Source organism: Corythoichthys intestinalis, chromosome 20, assembly GCF_030265065.1.
Source record: "Corythoichthys intestinalis isolate RoL2023-P3 chromosome 20, ASM3026506v1, whole genome shotgun sequence".
Classification (NCBI taxonomy): Eukaryota; Metazoa; Chordata; class Actinopteri; order Syngnathiformes; family Syngnathidae; genus Corythoichthys; species Corythoichthys intestinalis.
Genome location: NC_080414.1, coordinates 26,715,597 through 26,735,075, shown reverse-complemented (window position 1 = coordinate 26,735,075; position 19,479 = coordinate 26,715,597). Strand labels below are relative to the sequence as shown.

At 39.5% G+C, this 19,479-nt stretch overlaps 1 protein-coding gene across 1 annotated transcript in view; it reads left to right on the top strand.

The window, feature by feature from the left end:
* Positions 1–19,479, top strand: part of sspo (SCO-spondin) — a 267,780-nt gene that overhangs the window by 142,257 nt on the left and 106,044 nt on the right. Inside the window, exons 29-51 of the mRNA XM_057823943.1 lie at positions 845–1,050; positions 2,251–2,365; positions 2,575–2,696; positions 4,149–4,319; positions 6,604–6,837; positions 6,921–7,043; positions 7,133–7,230; positions 7,682–7,913; positions 7,979–8,131; positions 11,654–11,791; positions 11,863–12,045; positions 14,181–14,331; positions 14,490–14,649; positions 14,762–14,810; positions 15,063–15,161; positions 15,254–15,381; positions 15,800–15,920; positions 15,999–16,126; positions 16,325–16,466; positions 16,904–17,074; positions 17,186–17,366; positions 17,436–17,511; positions 18,525–18,546. Coding sequence (XP_057679926.1) covers positions 845–1,050; positions 2,251–2,365; positions 2,575–2,696; positions 4,149–4,319; positions 6,604–6,837; positions 6,921–7,043; positions 7,133–7,230; positions 7,682–7,913; positions 7,979–8,131; positions 11,654–11,791; positions 11,863–12,045; positions 14,181–14,331; positions 14,490–14,649; positions 14,762–14,810; positions 15,063–15,161; positions 15,254–15,381; positions 15,800–15,920; positions 15,999–16,126; positions 16,325–16,466; positions 16,904–17,074; positions 17,186–17,366; positions 17,436–17,511; positions 18,525–18,546 — 3,203 coding nt within the window. The remainder of the gene's footprint in view (positions 1–844; positions 1,051–2,250; positions 2,366–2,574; positions 2,697–4,148; positions 4,320–6,603; positions 6,838–6,920; positions 7,044–7,132; positions 7,231–7,681; positions 7,914–7,978; positions 8,132–11,653; positions 11,792–11,862; positions 12,046–14,180; positions 14,332–14,489; positions 14,650–14,761; positions 14,811–15,062; positions 15,162–15,253; positions 15,382–15,799; positions 15,921–15,998; positions 16,127–16,324; positions 16,467–16,903; positions 17,075–17,185; positions 17,367–17,435; positions 17,512–18,524; positions 18,547–19,479) is intronic.

Below are 19,479 nucleotides of genomic sequence, written 5' to 3'. Positions count from 1 at the left end.
CAATCAATTGATTTTCGGGTTCTTTCTTTGAATATTCACTCAGATCTCGATATGTATGTATGTATATTATTTATTTGAAAATTATATATATACCATATATGTATACAGGATGTCCCCGAAAAATGTATACTCTCTTACAGCTGATAACTTGACATGTTCACACTTGAACTGCATTTCCATACTTCCAGTAGTATTGGAGAAGGAATTTTCTTCCTTTAAAGTTTAGTCTGGCTGTCATCATTGATTCAATGTGTTTAGTCTACAAAAAAAATCCATTGACAACTTGGTTACCAACAGCTAAAGAATGTATACATTTTTTGGGGGACACCCTGTATATGTATACACACTTATATTACATTTTTCCAATGGGAGAGAATACTTTTAGAATAGGATAGAATAGCCCTTTATTGTCATTATACAGTTGTACAACAAACTTTTTACTCTTTACTTGTAAATTTTAAAGCAAGTACGTTAGTACTTTTACTTGAGTATGTTTTTTCCTGGATACTTGTACTTTTACTTAAGTAGTTTTTTGCACCTGTATCTGTACTTTTACTTAAGTAATGAAAAAGTGATTACTTCATCCACCACTGCTGGTTTGGCAATGTGTTCATGTCTAACGATGAGAATCCCCTCGTGCAGTTATCCTTAAGTGTCACACTAACAAGAAAAAAAAAATAGTATTTGAATGAAGTCAAAGAAATTCTACAATAAAAACCAAACTTCTAAGAAAAAAAAAAAAAAAAAACGACATTCGATTAGCAAATAGTTAATGTACACTTTAAGACTTGTTACTGAGAAATAACATAATGGACTGAAATGGTATCTCTTTTGGGTTTGTCAGTGGCCCATGTCTGAACCTGGCTTTGCGCTGTAATGGCCACCCAGACTGTGCTGACCAATCGGATGAAGAGTTCTGTGGACCCACCACTTCAATGCCACTGTGCCCACCGGGGGAGTTTCAATGCAGCAATGGGAAATGTCTTTCACCTAGCCGCGTCTGTGATGGGCGACTAGACTGTGGCTTTGCTGATGGTTCTGATGAGCAAGGTAATTCGACTGGTATAATAACGAGCAGTCACCATCATATACGAGGCCTTTTCAAGTGAAATATTTCAATATTTCAAGCTGATATAACTAATTTTACTGTGTATGTTTTATATATATATATATATATATATATATATATATATATATATATATATATATATATATATATATATATATATATATATATATATATATATATATATATATATATACAGTACTGTGCAAAAGTTTTAGGCAGGTGTCCTGCCTAAAACTTTTGCACAGTACTGTATATTTTTATTATATTATGTATATACAGGATATACTGTATGTATATATTTTCCCCAAGCGGAGGCTTCCATGATCCTAATAAATTTAATAATTAAAAACATATATATATATATATATATATATATATATATATATATATATATATATATATATATATATATATATATATATATATACACACTAGTATATATATGTTAGCGCTGCAATGATTAATCGAAGATTCACTTAATTATAGTGGCATTGTAATGGTTTGTTTTGAAAGTGTCTGCGGTTAGTTTTATTGATTTGGGTGGATACAGTGCCCTCTAATGGCAACAGTCAATATGACATAACTCATCTAACATAGCTGAATTCAGCTGCTCCCTGTGAAAACCAACGTAAGGTTGTAAATTTTTGTCTGAACTAACATAATTTTTTATGCATTCGTAATTTAGTTTAGAGATATATTTAGCAGTTTTTTGTGGGATAATGTGTTAACGATTTGTTAAGAGCATTGTAAAAGAAAAAAAGCATTTAATAGCATTTAAGCTAGCGGACTTTTGCCATGCAAGTTAGCAAATTGGTTCTTTTGTTGTACTACGATCCTCATTTATTATTATTATTTTTTAAACCATTTGAGACTAAGCTCAGATATTTCAATTTATTTTTAAATGCATTTATTGCTCTTGTGAAATGAAAGTACAATTCTGCGTCGTTTGAAAAAATACTGAGAGATTTTATTTTGTATTTGCATTTAATGCTCTTTTGAACGTGCAATCTTAGCAACCCTTTATTAGCAATCTTAACAACTGCTAAAATATATTCTGCCACGCATTAAACGTTCCTAATCCGATTACTCAAATATTCAAACAAACTAATTAAATTAATCGATTACTTAAATAATCAATAGCTGTAGCCCTAATATATACTCTATATGTATATATTTGCCAGATTGTGGTGTAGTCTGTGATGAAGGAGAGTTTCTATGTGCCGGAGGACGATGTATTCTTTACCTTCATCGATGTGACGGCCATGATGACTGTGGGGATCTCAGTGATGAAAGGGGGTACGTTTGTAGATCTGCTGATAGATGTTTTAGGTTTTTTTTCTTTATAAATCTTATTGGAACTTATCTGTTTGTTCATTTAACTTTCATTTGTGCTTTTAAATCACTTAAGAACATATTCTCATTTGCAATATCAATATTGATTTTATTAAATTTCCTTGTCCTGCTGTTTTGCCAATTATTCCCCTCATCTTTTTTCTGGTTGCTAGGTGTGTCTGTGCACATACAGAATTTCAGTGCCCAGGGGACCAATGCATTACTGCAGAGAAAGTTTGTAACGGACATAGAGACTGTCCATCTGGAACAGATGAGGCCGTCTGTCCTACCAGAGGTAAAATAATAGTACTTCACAATTTACACTTGTTTGTGTTCAATTTATGCAGTACTTTTCAAATAAAGGGGCACGCCACCCCAGGGGGGCACAACGCGATGTGGGGCACATGTGACCTTGGACAATATACGTTTTTGCCGTACTAGAATTAAGTGCAATTACACATCCACTCAGTGGGTGGCGCTCTCATTTTTAGAGTGTGCGCAGTATTTTTTAACCAAACAAGACCACAAAGCGACCAGCACGGAGATATGAAGAGCTAAGACCAGTAATTATGACAAGCTATGTAGCGTATGGCTTCACTTTTAATACAGTGGGAGACAAGGAAAGACCTGTATGTTTTCTGTGTGTAAAAATGTTGGCAACAGACAGCATGAAGCCAAATCAATTAAGACATCACTTAAAGACATTAGGGCCCTAATCGCATTGATAAGCCCCTTGATATTTTTTTTCAGCAAAAACGTGCTGAATATCGCCAACAATCATGTTGAGCAATCTTTGTGAGTGTTACATCAGTAAACCAGCGAGCACTGTTTGGATCATATAAGGTGGCATACCATGTTGCTCAGTCCAAAAGGAACCCCACACCACAGCAAAGGAGCTGATACTGCCTGCAGCAAAAATAAAAACTGTCCCTCTGTCCAATGACACTGTCGTTGTTGTTCTATCAAATTTTTTGGTCAAATTGCGGTTAATAGTGCTCATCAATTTGAATTTATTACTTATTTATTCACTTTATTAAATTTCATTTTTTATTATCAAATGGTCAAAAAATACACCTGAAGTCTATGTTTACGGTTCGGATGTCTTTTTTTTTTTTTTTAATTCAGGCAAATTGATGCGGTTTGTCTTTTCTGTTAATAAAAAAAGGTCAATAAAGTTATACTTTATTGTAAGTTGATCTATATTACTTTTTTTCTTTAATGTTAACAAGGACACAATGTGATGCAGAGGTGTACTTATAATAATTATATCGACAAATGTTGCTATTTACAGTGGTGGCAGAGAGTTGGGGATGTGAAATGTTTATGTCTTGCCAAGGGGGAAATAGAAAATATTTGAGAATCACTGAATTAATGTCATGTTTTGGATGTATTCTTGAAAAAAACATAGGAATTTATGAGTGTGAGAGAATTTCAGTTCATTGTGATTGTTTTAGTTGTGTGTGTGTGATTATTTAAATCGTGTGTGAGGGGTTCATTTGTGTTCATGAGTGTCGCAGTAGAGTGTGGCAGTATTTCAGTAGTGTTTAAAAGTATCTTAGTTTTATGTGTGACTGTTTCAGGAGTCTTTGGGTGCATTTCAGGAGTAGCGTTTCATCTGTGTTTCTTAAGTGTTTCAAAAATGTGACAGCATTGTTTCGGTTGTTGTCATGAGTGTTTCAGTCGTGTGCAAGAGCATTTCAACAGTGGCTGTAGTATTTCAGTAGTGTGTTGTTTTTGTTTGTTACAGTGACATGTGGCCCTGATCAGTTTGCCTGTAGTGGAGGCACATGCGTTGCCATCACTAAACTATGCGATGGAACACGAGATTGCCCTGCTGGAGAGGATGAAAAACAAACCAACTGCTACTCTTTTATAACTCCACTACCTTCACCCATGACGCCGACTGTGCCTACCTCAGGTAGTAATATGACTCAAATTAAAGTCTTGTATGGATGGTCTGTATCCCAACATTAATGTATGACTTTATTCTAATAACATAACGTAACGTAACGTAACATACCATTCTGATTTTAGTGTCCTTAATGCAGTACTTCTCAAATAGTGGGGAGGGCCCCCCCAGGGGAGCGCAGAGCGATGCTGGGGGTGGCGCGTGTGATCTTGGGGAACATAAATTTTTGTTATACTAGAATAAAGTGTAATGGCATGTCCACTCAGTGGGTGCCACTCTCATTTTTAGCATGTGCGCAGTATTTTTGAACAAATCAAGTGCACACAGCAAAGAGCTGGAGATATGAAAAGCTTAGACAAGGAAATATGATGAAGCATTTGTAGCATTTAGCTTTTGGCTTTGACTTTTAGTACAGTGGGAGAGGAGGAAAGACCAGACTGTTTACTTTCGCAGCGGACAGCGGACAATTATTTTTATCAGCGAGTGCCAAATATTGCCAACAATTCTCCCGCTTTGTAAGTGTTACATTGGTAAACCAGCGAGCACTGTCAGCATCATATAAGGTGGCATACCAAGCTGCTCAGTGCAAAATAACCCCACACAATAGCAAAGGAGCTAATACTGCATGCAGCAAAAATAAATACTGTCCCTCTCTCCAATGACACTGTCCTTTTGTTGTTAATTTTTGTTTTTTCGGTCTAATTGTTCGACATATTGTCCTAATGCAGTACTTCTCAAATAGTGGGGCGTGCCCCCCCAGGGGGGCGCAGAGCGATGCCAGGGGTGGCGCGTGTGACCTTGGGGAACATGCTTTTTTTTTTTTTTTTTTTTTTTTTTTTGCCGTACTAGAATAAAGTGTACTTGCACATCCACTCATTGGGTGGCAGTGGCGCTCTCATTTTCAAAGTGCGCGCAGTATTTTTGAAGTAAGCAAGAGCACACGGAAGAGACTCATGAATGAAGAGCTGGAGAGCTGTGCGCCGTTTTCGAAAGCCGTTTTCCGGCCGGACTCACGCAGCGACCCACCGTCTTCGCCGGTTCTCACGTGTCCGCCCGAAAAGTGCCATTTTCGGCTTGGGATTGTCACGACGACCGCCCTCACCTACGGTTCTCCCTCGGTCGCCGAGAAGGCGCTTTTTTCGGGCCGTTTGCCTTTGACATTTAATACAGTGGTAGACGAGAAAAGACCACTGTTTACTGTGTCTAAAAATGATTATAGCGGACAGCCGGAAGCAAAATCAATTAAGACGCCACTTAAAGACATTAGAGCCCAATTTCATTGATGAGCTGCCTGGCTGTTTTTCAGCGAAAACGTGCCGAATATTGCCAACAATCGTCTCGCTTTGTCAGTGTTATATCAGTAAACCAGTGAGCACTGTTAGCATGCTCAGTGCAATATAACCCCACGTCATTGCAAACTGGAGGTCATACTGGGAGCAGCGAAAATAAAAACTGTCCTTCTGTCCAAAGACACTTTTTTTTTCGGTCAAATTTTTTGGCATATTGTCCTCATGAGTTAATGTTTCTAATCAATTTGAATTTGTTAGTATTTACTGATTTTATTTTTCAGTATCAAATGGTCAAAAATGTACCTTGAGTGTATTTTTACAGTTTGGATGTGATTTTTTTTTTTTTTTTTTTTTTAATTCAGGCAATTTGATGCGTGTTAAGTCTTTTCTGTTACAAACAAAACAATGTTAATAAAGTTATACTTTATATGTTGATCTCTGTTATTTTCTCTAATAGGAAAAAAAAAGGATACAATGTGAGGCAGAGGCGTACTTATAATAGTAATAGACAAATGATACTATTTACAGTGGCGGCAGAGTTCGGGGGGGCGCGAAACATTTAGGTCTTCCTTGGGGGGGCGTAACAGAAAATAATTGAGAAGCACTGTCCTAATGAGTTAATGTTGCTAATCAATTTGAATTTATTATTATATATTGATTTTATTAAATTTTATTTTTCAACATCAAACGGTCAAAAAATGTATCGAGTCTATTTTTACAGAATGGATGTGTGTTTTTTTATTTTTTACTTTTACACTTTATTGTAAGATCTATATTACATTTTACTTTAACATTAAAAAGAACACAATGTAATGCAGAGTTGTACTTATAATAAATATGAATTTTATATACAAATTATACTACAGTATATTTAAAGTGGTAGCAGAAAATTGGGGGGCGCGGAACATTTACGTCTTCCTGGGGGGCTGGGGGGGGCGTAACAGAAAATAATTGAGAAGCACTGCCTTAATGACAAATACTTTTCTTTTTAATGGTTTCTACAGGTTGTTGGTCCTATGAGTTTGCCTGTGCCACTGGTGGGCAATGTGTTCCTCAGACTTGGCACTGTGATGGCGAGTCAGACTGTTTGGACGGTAGTGATGAACAGCAATGTCCTTCACTCTGTGGTCCTGGCCAGGTACTTTGCCTCAGCGGTGACCAATGTGTGAATTACCAGCAACTTTGTGATGGCAACACTGATTGCAAAGATGCCTCAGATGAGAGCATAGACAACTGTGGTAAGGCAAACATGTGGCAAATGTCATCTGATTATAAAAGGTTGTTTGAGAGCAAGGTGATCTTGAGTCTGTTTTTCTTACAGGCTCAACCAAGATCCCTCCATGTCCAGGGAGCTTCTCATGTGATAATCGCACATGTGTGAACATGTCAAAAGTGTGCAATGGGATCCCCGACTGTCCACGGGGTGATGACGAACTTGTTTGCGGTAAATTCTCAAAATACAAACTGCTGTATTGTTGTGCAGTCTGAGATGCGTGGTGGAAAACAGTCCTCTGCACGCTGTCATATGTTCAGGTAAAGATGTATCACCAGCGCCCCCTGGCGACAGGAATACCACTGTCTCCTGTCCTGAATTCACCTGTTTGGATGGATCCTGCATCAATTTCAACCTGGTGGGTTTACCTATTTTTCTGTGAATTAAGAAATAAGAGTCATGTCAGTAAATATGCGCTGTCTTCCATCATACCGTCTTAACTATAATCACCGTATTATTATGTATACGCCACAAATGGCAGTGCATTTCCGTACCATCATGTATATTTTAACAGCAATTTTTTCAAATTTGACCCCTAAAGATTTAATGATATAGCTATTGTTACATATCAGTGAAGATGATATTTGGTCAAGTGTCTTTAAAAAGTAAAGAACGATTGCTTTTTCAGTTACTTTTGATTTGTTGGGCCACAAAAAGAAAACGTAATATAACATTAACAACCACACTAAAACATTTTCTAAAACTAAACCACTTTGATGATTCATGGGAGTTTTGGACATGCATTTGTAGAAGCCGCCATAATAGACAGCACCTTAAATGACCTAAAACATCACTGCCTAACTGTCCAGATTTGCAACGGTGTGGCAGACTGCCCAGACTCCTCACTATCGGCTCTCAGGGTTCCCACAGATGAGCAGGGTTGTCAAAGCTGGAGCTCCTGGGGTTCTTGGAGCACGTGCAGTACCACCTGTGGAACAGGCTTCACGAGCAGGCGCAGATCTTGCCCTTCAGGAGACATATTGCACCAATGTCGGGGTCAGGATATACAGAAGCAGCAGTGCTTCAACACCACTTGCCCTGGTATGGATGTGGACTTTTTATTTAAATGTTTTAAAAGCCTAATGTTTTTTTTCTTTCTTAATCAGTGGATGCAAAGTGGCTTCCATGGGTTAACTGGTCAAACTGCTCTAGCGAGTGTGGAGGAGTGCAGATCCGACACAGAGACTGCATCCTCCCTCAAAATGGAGGTCGAGACTGCTTTGAGCTCCCAGGCCCATCTAACCTAAGCTTGGAAATTAGTAAGAAATCCATCAATGCTTGTCCCCATTAAGGTTCTGAGTAATCTGATATCTTGATTTTAAGAAAATAAAGAAATAAATATCAACATTATTTGAGTTTAAAATTTGACGGCTACAAGAAAACCTTAAAACAAATCCCTACGAAGTGAAAGAAAATTCCATGACATGACAAACATTTGTAACTAAATACAGTGAGGAAAAAAAGTATTTGAACACCCTGCGATTTTGCAAGTTCTCCTACTTAGAAATTATGGGCGAGTTTCAAATTTTCATGGCCGGAGCTTGTCCACTGTGAGAGTCTAGACAATCTAGGAAAAAAACACAGAAATCACAGTGTATGATTTTTTAACAATACTGCTGTAAAGAAGTATTTGAACACCTGAGAAAATCAATGTCAATTTCTGGTATTGTAGTCTTTGTTTACAATCAAAGAGGTCAAACATTTCCTGTAACTTTTCAACAGGTTTGCACAGACTGCAGCAGGGATTTGCACCACTGCTCCACACAAATCTTCACTAGATCAATCAGGTTTCTGGGCTGTCACTGAGAAACACAGAGTTTGAGCTTCCGCCAAAGATTTTCTATCAGGTTTAGATCTGGAGACTGACTAGGCCCCTCCAGGACCTTGAAATGCTTTTTACAAAGCCACTCCATAGTTTTTCTAGCTGTCTGCTTTGGGCAATTGTCATGTTGGAAGACCCAGTCACGACCCATTTTCAATGCTTTAACTGGGGGGGATGAGGTTATTCCCCAAAATCTCACAATACACTGTCCTGGTCATCCTACAGTGCAGTCGTCTAGTCCAATGTGCAGAAAAACACCCCCAAAGCATCCATCCCCATGCTTAACAGGAGGGATGGTGTTCTTGGGATGGTACTGGTCATTCTTCTTCCTCCAAACACTATGAGTGGAATTAAGTTCCATTTTGATCTCGTATGACCAAATGACTTTCTCCCATGACTCCTCTGGATCATCCAAATGGTCATTGGCAAACTGAAAACGGGCCTGCACATGTGCTGGTTTAAGCAGGGGAACCTTGCATGCAATGCATGATTTTAAGCCATGACGTCTTAGTGTATTACCAACAGTAACTTTGGTATTTGTGGTCCCAGCTTCTTTCAGATCATTGAACAGCTCCCCCTGTGTAGTTTTTGGCTGATTCCTCACCATTCTTAGGATCATTGAGACCCTACAAGGTAGAGCTTGCATGTCCGAGGGAGATTGACAGTCATGTTTTTTCCATTTTCTAAGAATTTGCTCAAACGGTGGATCTTATTCCACCAAGCTGCTTGGCAATTGTCCCATAACTCTTTCCAGCCTTGTAGAGGTCTTCAATTCTGTCTCTGGTGTCTTTGGACAGCTCTTTGGTCGTGACCATGTTAGGAATTGGCATCTTTCTTATTTTATGAGGTGGACAGGTGTTTATACAGTGGGGCAAATAAGTATTTAGTCAACCACTACTTGTGCAAGTTCTCCCACTTGAAAATATTAGCGAGGCCTGTAATTGTCAACATGGGTAAACATTAACCATGAGAGACAGAATGTGGAAAAAAAAACCAACAGAAAATCACATTGTTTGATTTTTCAAGAATTTATTTGCAAATCATGGTGGAAAATAAGTATTTTGGCAATACCAAAAGTTCATCTCACTGCTTTGTTATGTACCCTTTGTTGGCAATAACAGAGACCACACGTTTTCTGTAACTCTTCAAAAGCTTTTCACACACTGTTGCTGGTATTTTGGCCCATTCCTTCATGCAGATCTCCTCTAGAGCAGTGATATTTTGGGGCTGTCCTTGGGCAACACGGACCTTCAACTTCCTCCACAGATTTTCTATGGGGTTGAGATCTGAAGACTGGCTAGGCCACTCCAGGACCTTGAAATGCTTCTTACGAAGCCACTCCTTTGTTGCCCTGGCTGTGTGTTTGGGATCATTGTCATTCTGAAAGACCCAGCCACGTCCCATCGTCAATGCCCTTGCTGATGGAAGGGGATTTTCATTCAAAATCTCTCGATACATGGCCCCATTCATTCTTTCCTTTACACAGATCAGTTGTCCTGGTCCCTTTGCAGAAAAACAGCCCCAAAGCATGATGTTTCCACCCCCATGCTTCAATGTGGGTATGGTGTTCTTCGGATGCAATTCAGTATTCTTTCTCCTCCAAACACGAGAACCTGTGTTTCTACCAGAAAGTTCTATTTTGGTTTCATCTGACCATAACACATTCTCCCAGTCCTCTTCTGGATCATCGAAATACTCTCTAGCGAACCGCAGACGGGCCTGGACGTGTACTGGCTTCAGCAGGGGGACACGTCTGGCAGTGCAGAATTTGAGTCACTGGCGGCGCATTGTGTTATTGATAGTAGCCTTTGTTACTGTGGTCCCAGCTCTCTCTAGGTCATTCACTAGGTCCCTCAGTGTTGTTCTGGGATTTTTGCTCACCGTTCTTGTTATCATTTTGACGCCACGGGGTGAGATCAGTGGTCTTGTATGTCTTCCATTTTCTAATAAATGCCCCCACAGTTGATTTCTTTACACCAAGCGTTTTACCTATTGCAGATTCATTCCCATTCTGGTGCAGGTCTACCATTTTGTCTCTGGTGTCCTTCGACAGCTCTTTGGTCTTGGCCATAGTGGAGTTTGGAGTGTGACTGACTGAGGTTGTGGACAGGTGTCTTTTATACCGATAATGAGTTAAAACAGGTGCCATTAATACAGGTAACGAGTGGAGCCTCGTTAGACCTCGTTAGAAAAAGTTTGAGCTCTTTGACAGCTAGAAATATTGCTTGTTTGTAGGTGACCAAATACTTATTTTCCACTCTAATTTGGAAATAAATTCTTTAAAAATCAAACAATGTGGGTTTTTTTTCACATTCTGTCTCTCATGGTTGAGGTTTACCCATGTTAACAATCACAGGCCTCTCTATTCTTTTAAAGTAGGAGAACTTTCACAATTGGTGGTTGACTAAATACTTATTTGCCCCACTGTATGCAGCCAACCACCTCAAACAGGTATAAAAGTCCACCTACACTCCACTTATTCGTTGGATTTTTTTAAAGGCGACCAACAGGTCTTTGATGCTCTCAATTCTCACTTACAGATTGGTGTTCAAATACTTATTTGCAGCAGGATAATACAAATAAATTGTTTTTTAAAAAAATCATACACTGTGATTTCTGGATTTTTTTTCTTTAGTGTCTCACGGTGGACAAGCACCTACATTGATAATTTCAAATCTACTTATCAGTAAGAGAACTTGCAAAATCGCAGGGTGTTCAAATATTTTTCTCTCGGTTAAGTGTAAAAACTAAGAGAGAAAAAAAAAAATCATATTTTAATTTTACAGTTTTAAAAGTCTGCCGTTTACAACTAGAGGGAGCCAGTTTACCACTATTGGTACTTCAGAGACTGAGAATTAAAGTACCGTCACAGTACATTTTAGCTGTTAGAATAATCCTGAAATTTTACCCAATAATTCTATTTCCCTCACTTGATGTCGTCTGCTTGACTCCATTTTAGGGCCATGTTCTGAGGACGGTTGTTTTAACAGAAGCTGTCCGACAGGCCTGGTTAGACACGACTGTTCCCCTTGTCCATTTTCTTGTGCACACATCAGCAGCAAGACTACTTGTGATCCTACAGCACCATGCTTCTCAGGTATTGTATGGTAAAGTTCTTGATATTATGTATATTTTATATTTTGCACATTGTATTATATGCTCACCCAGGTTGCTGGTGTCCTGTGGGGCTGGTCATGAGCCACACACAGAAATGTGTGTTGCCAGATGACTGTGTGTGTGAGCTGGCAGGTGTACGCTACAGGCCAGGTCAGCAGATGAAAGTGGACTGTGAGATTTGCGTTTGTCAGAGAGGAAGGCCTCAAAGGTGTCAACCTAACCCGGACTGTTCAGGTTGGTCTTAAAATGTCTTTTTTTTGTTTGTTTCACAATCAATATACAGTGGTATCTCAATTTACGGATGTCTACATACAGAATTTTCAGGTTAAGACACGCCTCAACAGGAAAATTTTTCCTCTTGTGAAGAAAAAACGTTTCAGGATAGGAAAGGCAGAAATGGCAAAATGTCTTGTGCATTCGGCCCCCTTGAATTTTTCAACCTTTGGCCACATTTCAGGCTTCAAACATAAAGGCATAATTTTTTTGGTCATAGTCAACAGCAATTGTGACACAACCGTGAAATGGAATGAAATGTATTGGATTTTTTTTCCCATTTTTACTCTGAATGATCGAATGTTGTCCTCAATGAGCGATGATGATACATAGAATCCCATTTGTGTGTAATCAAGTCACTGTATGTGACAGTCTCAGGGTTCTGTTTAAAGTGCAGAGAGCATCATAAAGACCAAGGAGCACACCTGGCAGGTCCAAGATACTGTTATGGAGAGGTTAAAGCCAGATTTGGATGCAAAAAGATTTTCCAAGCGTTAAACATCTCAAGGAGCACTGTGCAAGCAATCATATTGAAATGGAGTATCAGACCACTGGAAATCTACCAAGACCCGGCCGTCCCTCTTAACTTTCACCTCGAACAAGGAGAAGACTGATCAGAGATGCAGCCAAGAGGCCTCTGATCACTCTGGAAGAACTGCAGAGATCTACAGCTGAGGTGGGAAAGTCAGTCCATAGGACAAAATCAGTTGTGCACTGCACAAATCTGGCCTTTATGGAAGAGTGGCTAGAAGAAAGCCCTTTCTTAAAGGTATCCATAAAAAGTCTCATTTGAAGTTTGCCGCAAGCCACCTGGGAGACGCACCAAACATGTGGAAGAAGGTGCTCTGGTCAGATGAAACAAAAAACCTCAAAACTTTTTGGCCACAATGAAAAACAATATATCTGGCGTAAAAACAACACAGCTCATCACACACCATCCCCACTGTCAAACATGGTGGTGGCAGCCTCATGGTTTGGGCCTGCTTTTCTTCAGCAGGGACAGGGAAGATGGTTAAAATTGATGGGAAGATGAATGGAGCCAAACACAGGACCATTCTGGAAGAAAATCTGCTGGAGTCTACAAAAGACTTGAGACTGGGACGGAGATTTATCTTACAACAGCACCATGGTCCAAAACACAAAGCCAAATCTACAATTGAATGGTTCACAAATAAACATATCCAGGTGTTAGAATGGCCAAGTTAAAGTCCAGACTTGAATCTAATCGAGAATCTGTGTTCAAACACTCTCCATCCAACCTCACTGAGCTCGAGCTGATTTGCAAGAAAGATTGGGCAAGAATTTGTCTCTCGATGTGCAAAACTGAGCCATACCTCAAGCAACTTGCAGCTGTAATTGCAGCAAAAGCTGGCGCTACAAAGTATTAATGCATTAGGGTTGAATAAAATATTATAGTATACCTGTATATACTTTTCAGGTTTTTATTTGTTAAAAAAGTGTAAAATAGCCAATTTCGTTCCACTTCACGATTGTGTCTAAATTGTTGATTCTTGACAAAAAAAAAAAAATTATATCTTTATGTTTCTAGGCTGAAATGTGGCAAAAGGTTCAAGGGGGCGAATAATTTCGCAAGGCACTGCTGCTCTACCATTGGCTATTACCTAGAATTCCTGGCATCCAATAGGCTAAGAGGGACCTGTACTGTCCATGTGTACCGTATGTGTGTATCCCAGCGTCCTCTTCATTCACCCCTAATGTTCCGACAGCTTTAGAGGAACTTTTCTTCTTTACTCTATTTTTGGATTTTTACATGATGCACAACTCCGATTTTATGTTTGTTGTGCAAAAAAATGTAATTGTAACATGTACTTGTTACATGTTTTGATGCATTTTTATGCATTAGAAAAGATTTATGTCTGAATTTTGGGGGGCTTGGAACGGATTAAGGCATTTCAATGGAAAACACGTCTCTACATACGGAATTTTCAAGTTACGAAACTACTTCCAGAACCAATTAATTTCGTACGTTGTGGTACCACTGTAAACACCTTGTCTCATCATTATAACACCCCAATTGTTTTTTTAAAACAAAACAAAAAAAATTAACCTTTTTTTTTAAACCCAATACTCCTTAGTCCATTGTGCCTGGTCGTCATGGTCTGAGTGGGGGGAGTGTTTGGGACCATGTGGTGTCCAGAGTGTCCAGTGGTCATTCCGGAGTCCAAACAACCCCGCCAACCATATCGATGGGAAAACCTGCAGAGGGATTTATCGGAAAGCACGTCGGTGTGCAGCATTTTCCTTAATCCTACCTATTTGTACAAATTTTTATTACGCATGGATATTTATGGTGCTAGTACTATACAAAAAAAAGGTCTTAGACGAAAGCTCTCTGCCTTTCACTCCTGCATACACATTTTTTTTTTAAATCTGTGTGTCCCAAGATGTCAGACTGACCCTTGTGATGAGTGTGAGTACCAAGGTCAGTCCCACGCAGTTGGAGACAGATGGAGGTCGGACCATTGCCACTTGTGTCATTGTTTGCCCAACCTCTCGGTGCAGTGCTCCCCTTATTGTCCATATGCTGTTACCGGATGCCCACAGGTAAACAACTGAAGATTATGATTAATATGTTTTTTTTTTTTGGTCACATGTCCTTTCTTTCATACTTTGTTCTTTACTTCCAGCTATAGTAACTGATATATACCTCTTGTAGGGGCAGAGTCTAGTACCTGGAGAGGGAGACACATGTTGTTACTGTCAAGGTAAATTCAAATTACACTAATAACATGTGATTTGGTATTTTTTGCCATTTGGGAAAGGTATTTTTTTAATACTGTACATTTAGAATAACAGCACACAATGTCCGAAATTATTGGGTAACATATCAACATGGACCTAAAACCTTTTCAGTGCAACTTAAACTTTACCAATATCCCAACCCTTTTCTGAGTCATGTAGTTTGAAGAACCCTGTGTTTTCCTCCCTGATGTTGAGTTATGATATGTAATACATAGGACGCAACATAAGTTCTACAGTTACTCCCTACCCTGTGACAACTAAGCCAGGAAAGGACAGCACTCCCTCCGTCCCCACCTATCCACTCCCTCCAGGTGGTCAGTGACTTCATTCAACTACATGATCAGTCTCATGAGAATGTTTTTGGTAACATCGTAATGCAATATTATTTATAATTTTGCTTTTCTAGAAGAGTGCTGGTCGCCTTTGGGTGTTCAGTTTCTGCCGGCCTCCAGTTTCCATGCCTCATCTCAGCAAACCGGTCACCCTCCTGAAGCAGCTCGCCTTCATGGCTGGGATGCCCACACAGACCTCCAGGTACAGTATATACATTGGGGCAAATAAGTTTTAGTAGTTAATGTTTTAGTCGTTTTAGAAAACAACGGTTTTAATTGAACGGTGTATCACCTGAACCAATACACATGAAAGTTAGTATAAGTCAATACAGATTTATTTTGCATTGATTTATTTTGCATTTAGCCTATCAATTAATTAGGTTTGTATTCACGAGAAATATAGCCCTAACCCCACGTTCACAGAATCTTTTTGGTCTTATTAAGGTCCCGTCCCCGGCAAAAACTTTACATACAGGTTATGCTGTTATATCGTCCCCACCAATGTTGAGACCAAACCTATGCCCTTGGAGTTACTGTTTGTCTGCTTTTTAATCAGTTGATTTTGGATTATTCCCTTGGTTATGTATAGAATTGAACAAAATCATCATGTACATTTGCAGGGCTGGAGTCCAGAAACAGAAGAGTACAAGGATCTACCACAGCGGAGCCCCTTAGGCCACAGTGGCAGCACACAAAGCCCTTACATAGAGATTGACTTGCTGAAAGCATACAACATCACTGGTAAACTTGTGGTGCTATCAAGCAAATCTCTCTCATTGCAGATAAATGATTGCTCATGCCTTTTGTTGCTTTCTGCAGGGGTACTTACCCAGGGCGGCGGTGTGTTCGACACATATGTTTCCAGTTTATACTTGCAGTTTAGCCGAGATGGAAGACAATGGTTCATTTACAAAGAGCTTGTCACTGACACTCAGCCCAGAGCTAAGGTCTGATCATGACAATATATTTTTCTATGATATATTTTGGGAGACTTGGGCAATGTGAGACATGTTTGCTTTCCGCCAAGCGAGATAAAACAACAAAACACCTATTTACTCCATTATTTAGAAACGGGTTGTCTCACATTACCATCTGTCTCATATTGCCCCAGTTTCCTTATATCATTTGTACTATTATCCCAACAGGTCTTTCATGCTAACCACAATGAGGGAGGGGTTGCAGAGATCAAATTGGACAGGATGGTGTCAGCTCAGTTTGTGCGTCTTCTACCACATGATTTCCATAATGGCATCTATCTTCGTCTTGAGATTATGGGATGTGAAGATGGTCAGTAGATGGTGATATGTTGTCTTTTTTTGTGTGTGTGCATTTGTCAACAGTGACTGTTTTTCCAAATTCTAAATACATCAAGTACATATGGAAATGTTCTGTGTTAAAGATAAAATGCATACAAGTGAGCTTCTGGTCTTTCTAAGAGATTTATTGGTCAGTGTGAAAGTTTTCTATAGAATGTGAAATGTTTTTTGTTAGCCGTGTATGGTTTATTAGTGTGTTTGATTTTGGGGCATGTTGTGTGTGATGTGTGTGCCAAGTAAACTTTTTTTTAAGTTATATGGCACCCCATACAGAACAGTTGTTAATGATATATGGTTGTTGGTTCATAACAGTGAAGTGTCAATATAGAGGTGAAAGAAAAACTACTTTGTTGCCAATAATTTTGAACTGCTAACTGAAAGTATCTTGGTTACTTTTTACCCATTCAGGTTTCCATTGGTCAACCTTAGCTACACCTACTTCAACCTTCTCACCAATAAGTGGCTGCAAAGACAGGGAACTTTCATGTAAAAATGGTCGCTGTGTCCCAGCTGGTCCTTCAGGAGTTATCTGCAATGGAGTCGATGATTGTGGTGACGGATCAGACGAGATGTACTGTGGTGAGGGTTCCTTTTCATTTCATCTTGTCCAGTTAAACTGAAATGCATACAAATCCAATTGTAATAATAAAGTTAATTCTTTGGATCACTTTTTTACTGACCTTATTCCAGGCACAGAAATTTACCCAACAGTCACAACTCCTCACAGCTGCCCTGTTGGTCAGTACTCCTGCCTCCCACCAGGAGGCTGTATTGACACAGGAAAACAGTGCGATGGGATTCCACACTGTCCCAAAGGAGATGATGAAAGTAACTGCCACCTGCATGAGAGCGTCACCACTCAGTCAGATAGGTAAGGGCAGTTTGATTTCAACCTTTCTGCTATAAGATACAAATGTATTTTCACATACATTGTTTTTAGACCATATACAAGCACCGCCGCCCCGATCAGGACTCCTTCTAGGATCCCTGTGACCCGTCCTGCTATATCACCAACAGTAAGTAGAGTTAGTGGAGTTACACTGTTGTTTCTTGTTTTCTTTGATAATACTAGATTTGTGCGTTAGACATTTACAGTGGGGCAAATAAGTATTTAGTCAACCTCCAATTGTGCTCTCAGTTCTCCTACTTGAAAAGATTAGAGAGGCCTGTAATTGTCAACATGGGTAAATCTCAACCATGAGAGGCAGAATGTGGAAAAAAAAAAAAAAAAAACAGAAAATCACATTGTTTGATTTTTAAAGAATTTATTTCCAAATTACAGTGGAAAATAAGTATTTGGTCACATACAAACAAGCAAGATTTCTGGCTGTCCAAGAGGTCTAACTTCTAACGAGGTCTAATGAGGCTCCACTCTTTACCTGTATTGATGGCACCTGTTTTAACTCATTATCGGTATATAAAGACACCTGTCCACAATCTCAGTCAGTCACACTCCAAACTCCACCATGGCCAAGACCAAAGAGCCTTTGAAGGACACCAGCAACAAAATTGTAGACCTGCACCAGGCTGGGAAGACTGAATCTGCAATAGGTAAAACGCTTGGTGTGAAGAAATCAAATGTGGGAGCAATTATTAGAAAATGGAAGACATACAAGACCACTGATAATCTCCCTCGATCTGGGGCTCCATGCAAGATCTCACCCCGTGGCGTCAAAATGATAACAAGAACGGTGGGCAAAAATCCCAGAACCACACGGGATGACCTAGTGAATGACCAACAGAGAGCTGGGACACAATGTGATTTTCTGTTTTTTTTTTTTTCTTCTCCACATTCTGTCTCTCATGGTTGAGGTTTACTCATGTTGACAATTACAGGCCTCTCTAATATTTTCAAGTGGGAGAACTTGCACAATTAGTGGTTGACTAAATTCTTATTTGCTCCACTGTACAAAGACTTACCCCATTATCGAATATGGCTATACTAGTATAATAATGTTTGTATTTGGAAAGCTAAATAAAATAACATTGATAGTCCTCATTTGATCTTCATATGCCCTTACATTTACAGGATGGAGGGCCTGGATATCGTGGTAAGTACCTGTGTTATTTTCAATTCAATTCAATTCAATTCAATTTTATTTGTATAGCCCTCAATCACAACAGAGGTCTCAAAGGACTTTACAGAGGCAATATGATACACGATTAGAAATGAAGCAACAAAGATGAATAGATACAGTTCAAGTCCTGGGTATCCCCTATCCTTAAGACCCTCCATGCCGGCAAGGAAAAACTCCAAAAACTCCAGAGTCAATTGGGAGAAAAATGAGAAACCTTGGGGAGTACCACAGTCAGGAGAGATCCACTCCCAGGACGGATAGACAGGAACCCCAGAACGGCTAATGGGAATTAGCAAGCATAATTATAATCCGTAAAAATACAGTGGAGTAAAGGAGCATGAAGAGGTCCCTCTAGTCAGGTGAGACGGGGGTAGCAGCGAGGACGTCTATCCAGCCAGGGGTCCGGACAGTCAGGAGGCTGCAGCTGAAAAATAGCCCCTCCCCAGAGGGGAGGGGGGAAAGGGGACACCGGGTGACTAGTGATGAAGAGACTAGACAACTAGATATTAACATTGGAAAATAGAAATAAAGTAAGACAAGTGGTAGGTAGAGTAAGAAAAGGAGATAGAACTCAGCGGCTGTACTGCCCCCAGCATTATAGCTTCTAGTGCAGCTTAGACTAAACAGTGAGTCTACTCCGACTTCAACTAGCCTAACCATAAGCTTTGTCGAATAGGAACGTTTTTAATCTAATCTTAAATGTGCAGACTGTCTCAGCTTCTTTAATACTAGCTGGAAGCTGATTCCATAAAACACGGGCTTGGTGGCTAAAGGCTCTAGCTCCGACAGTACTTTTATAAACCCTGGGAACTACCAGTAGACCTGCATTCTGAGATCGGAGTGTTCTGTTGGGGCGGTATGGAACCAGAGCATCTGTGAGATAAGATGGCCCCAACCCATTAATGG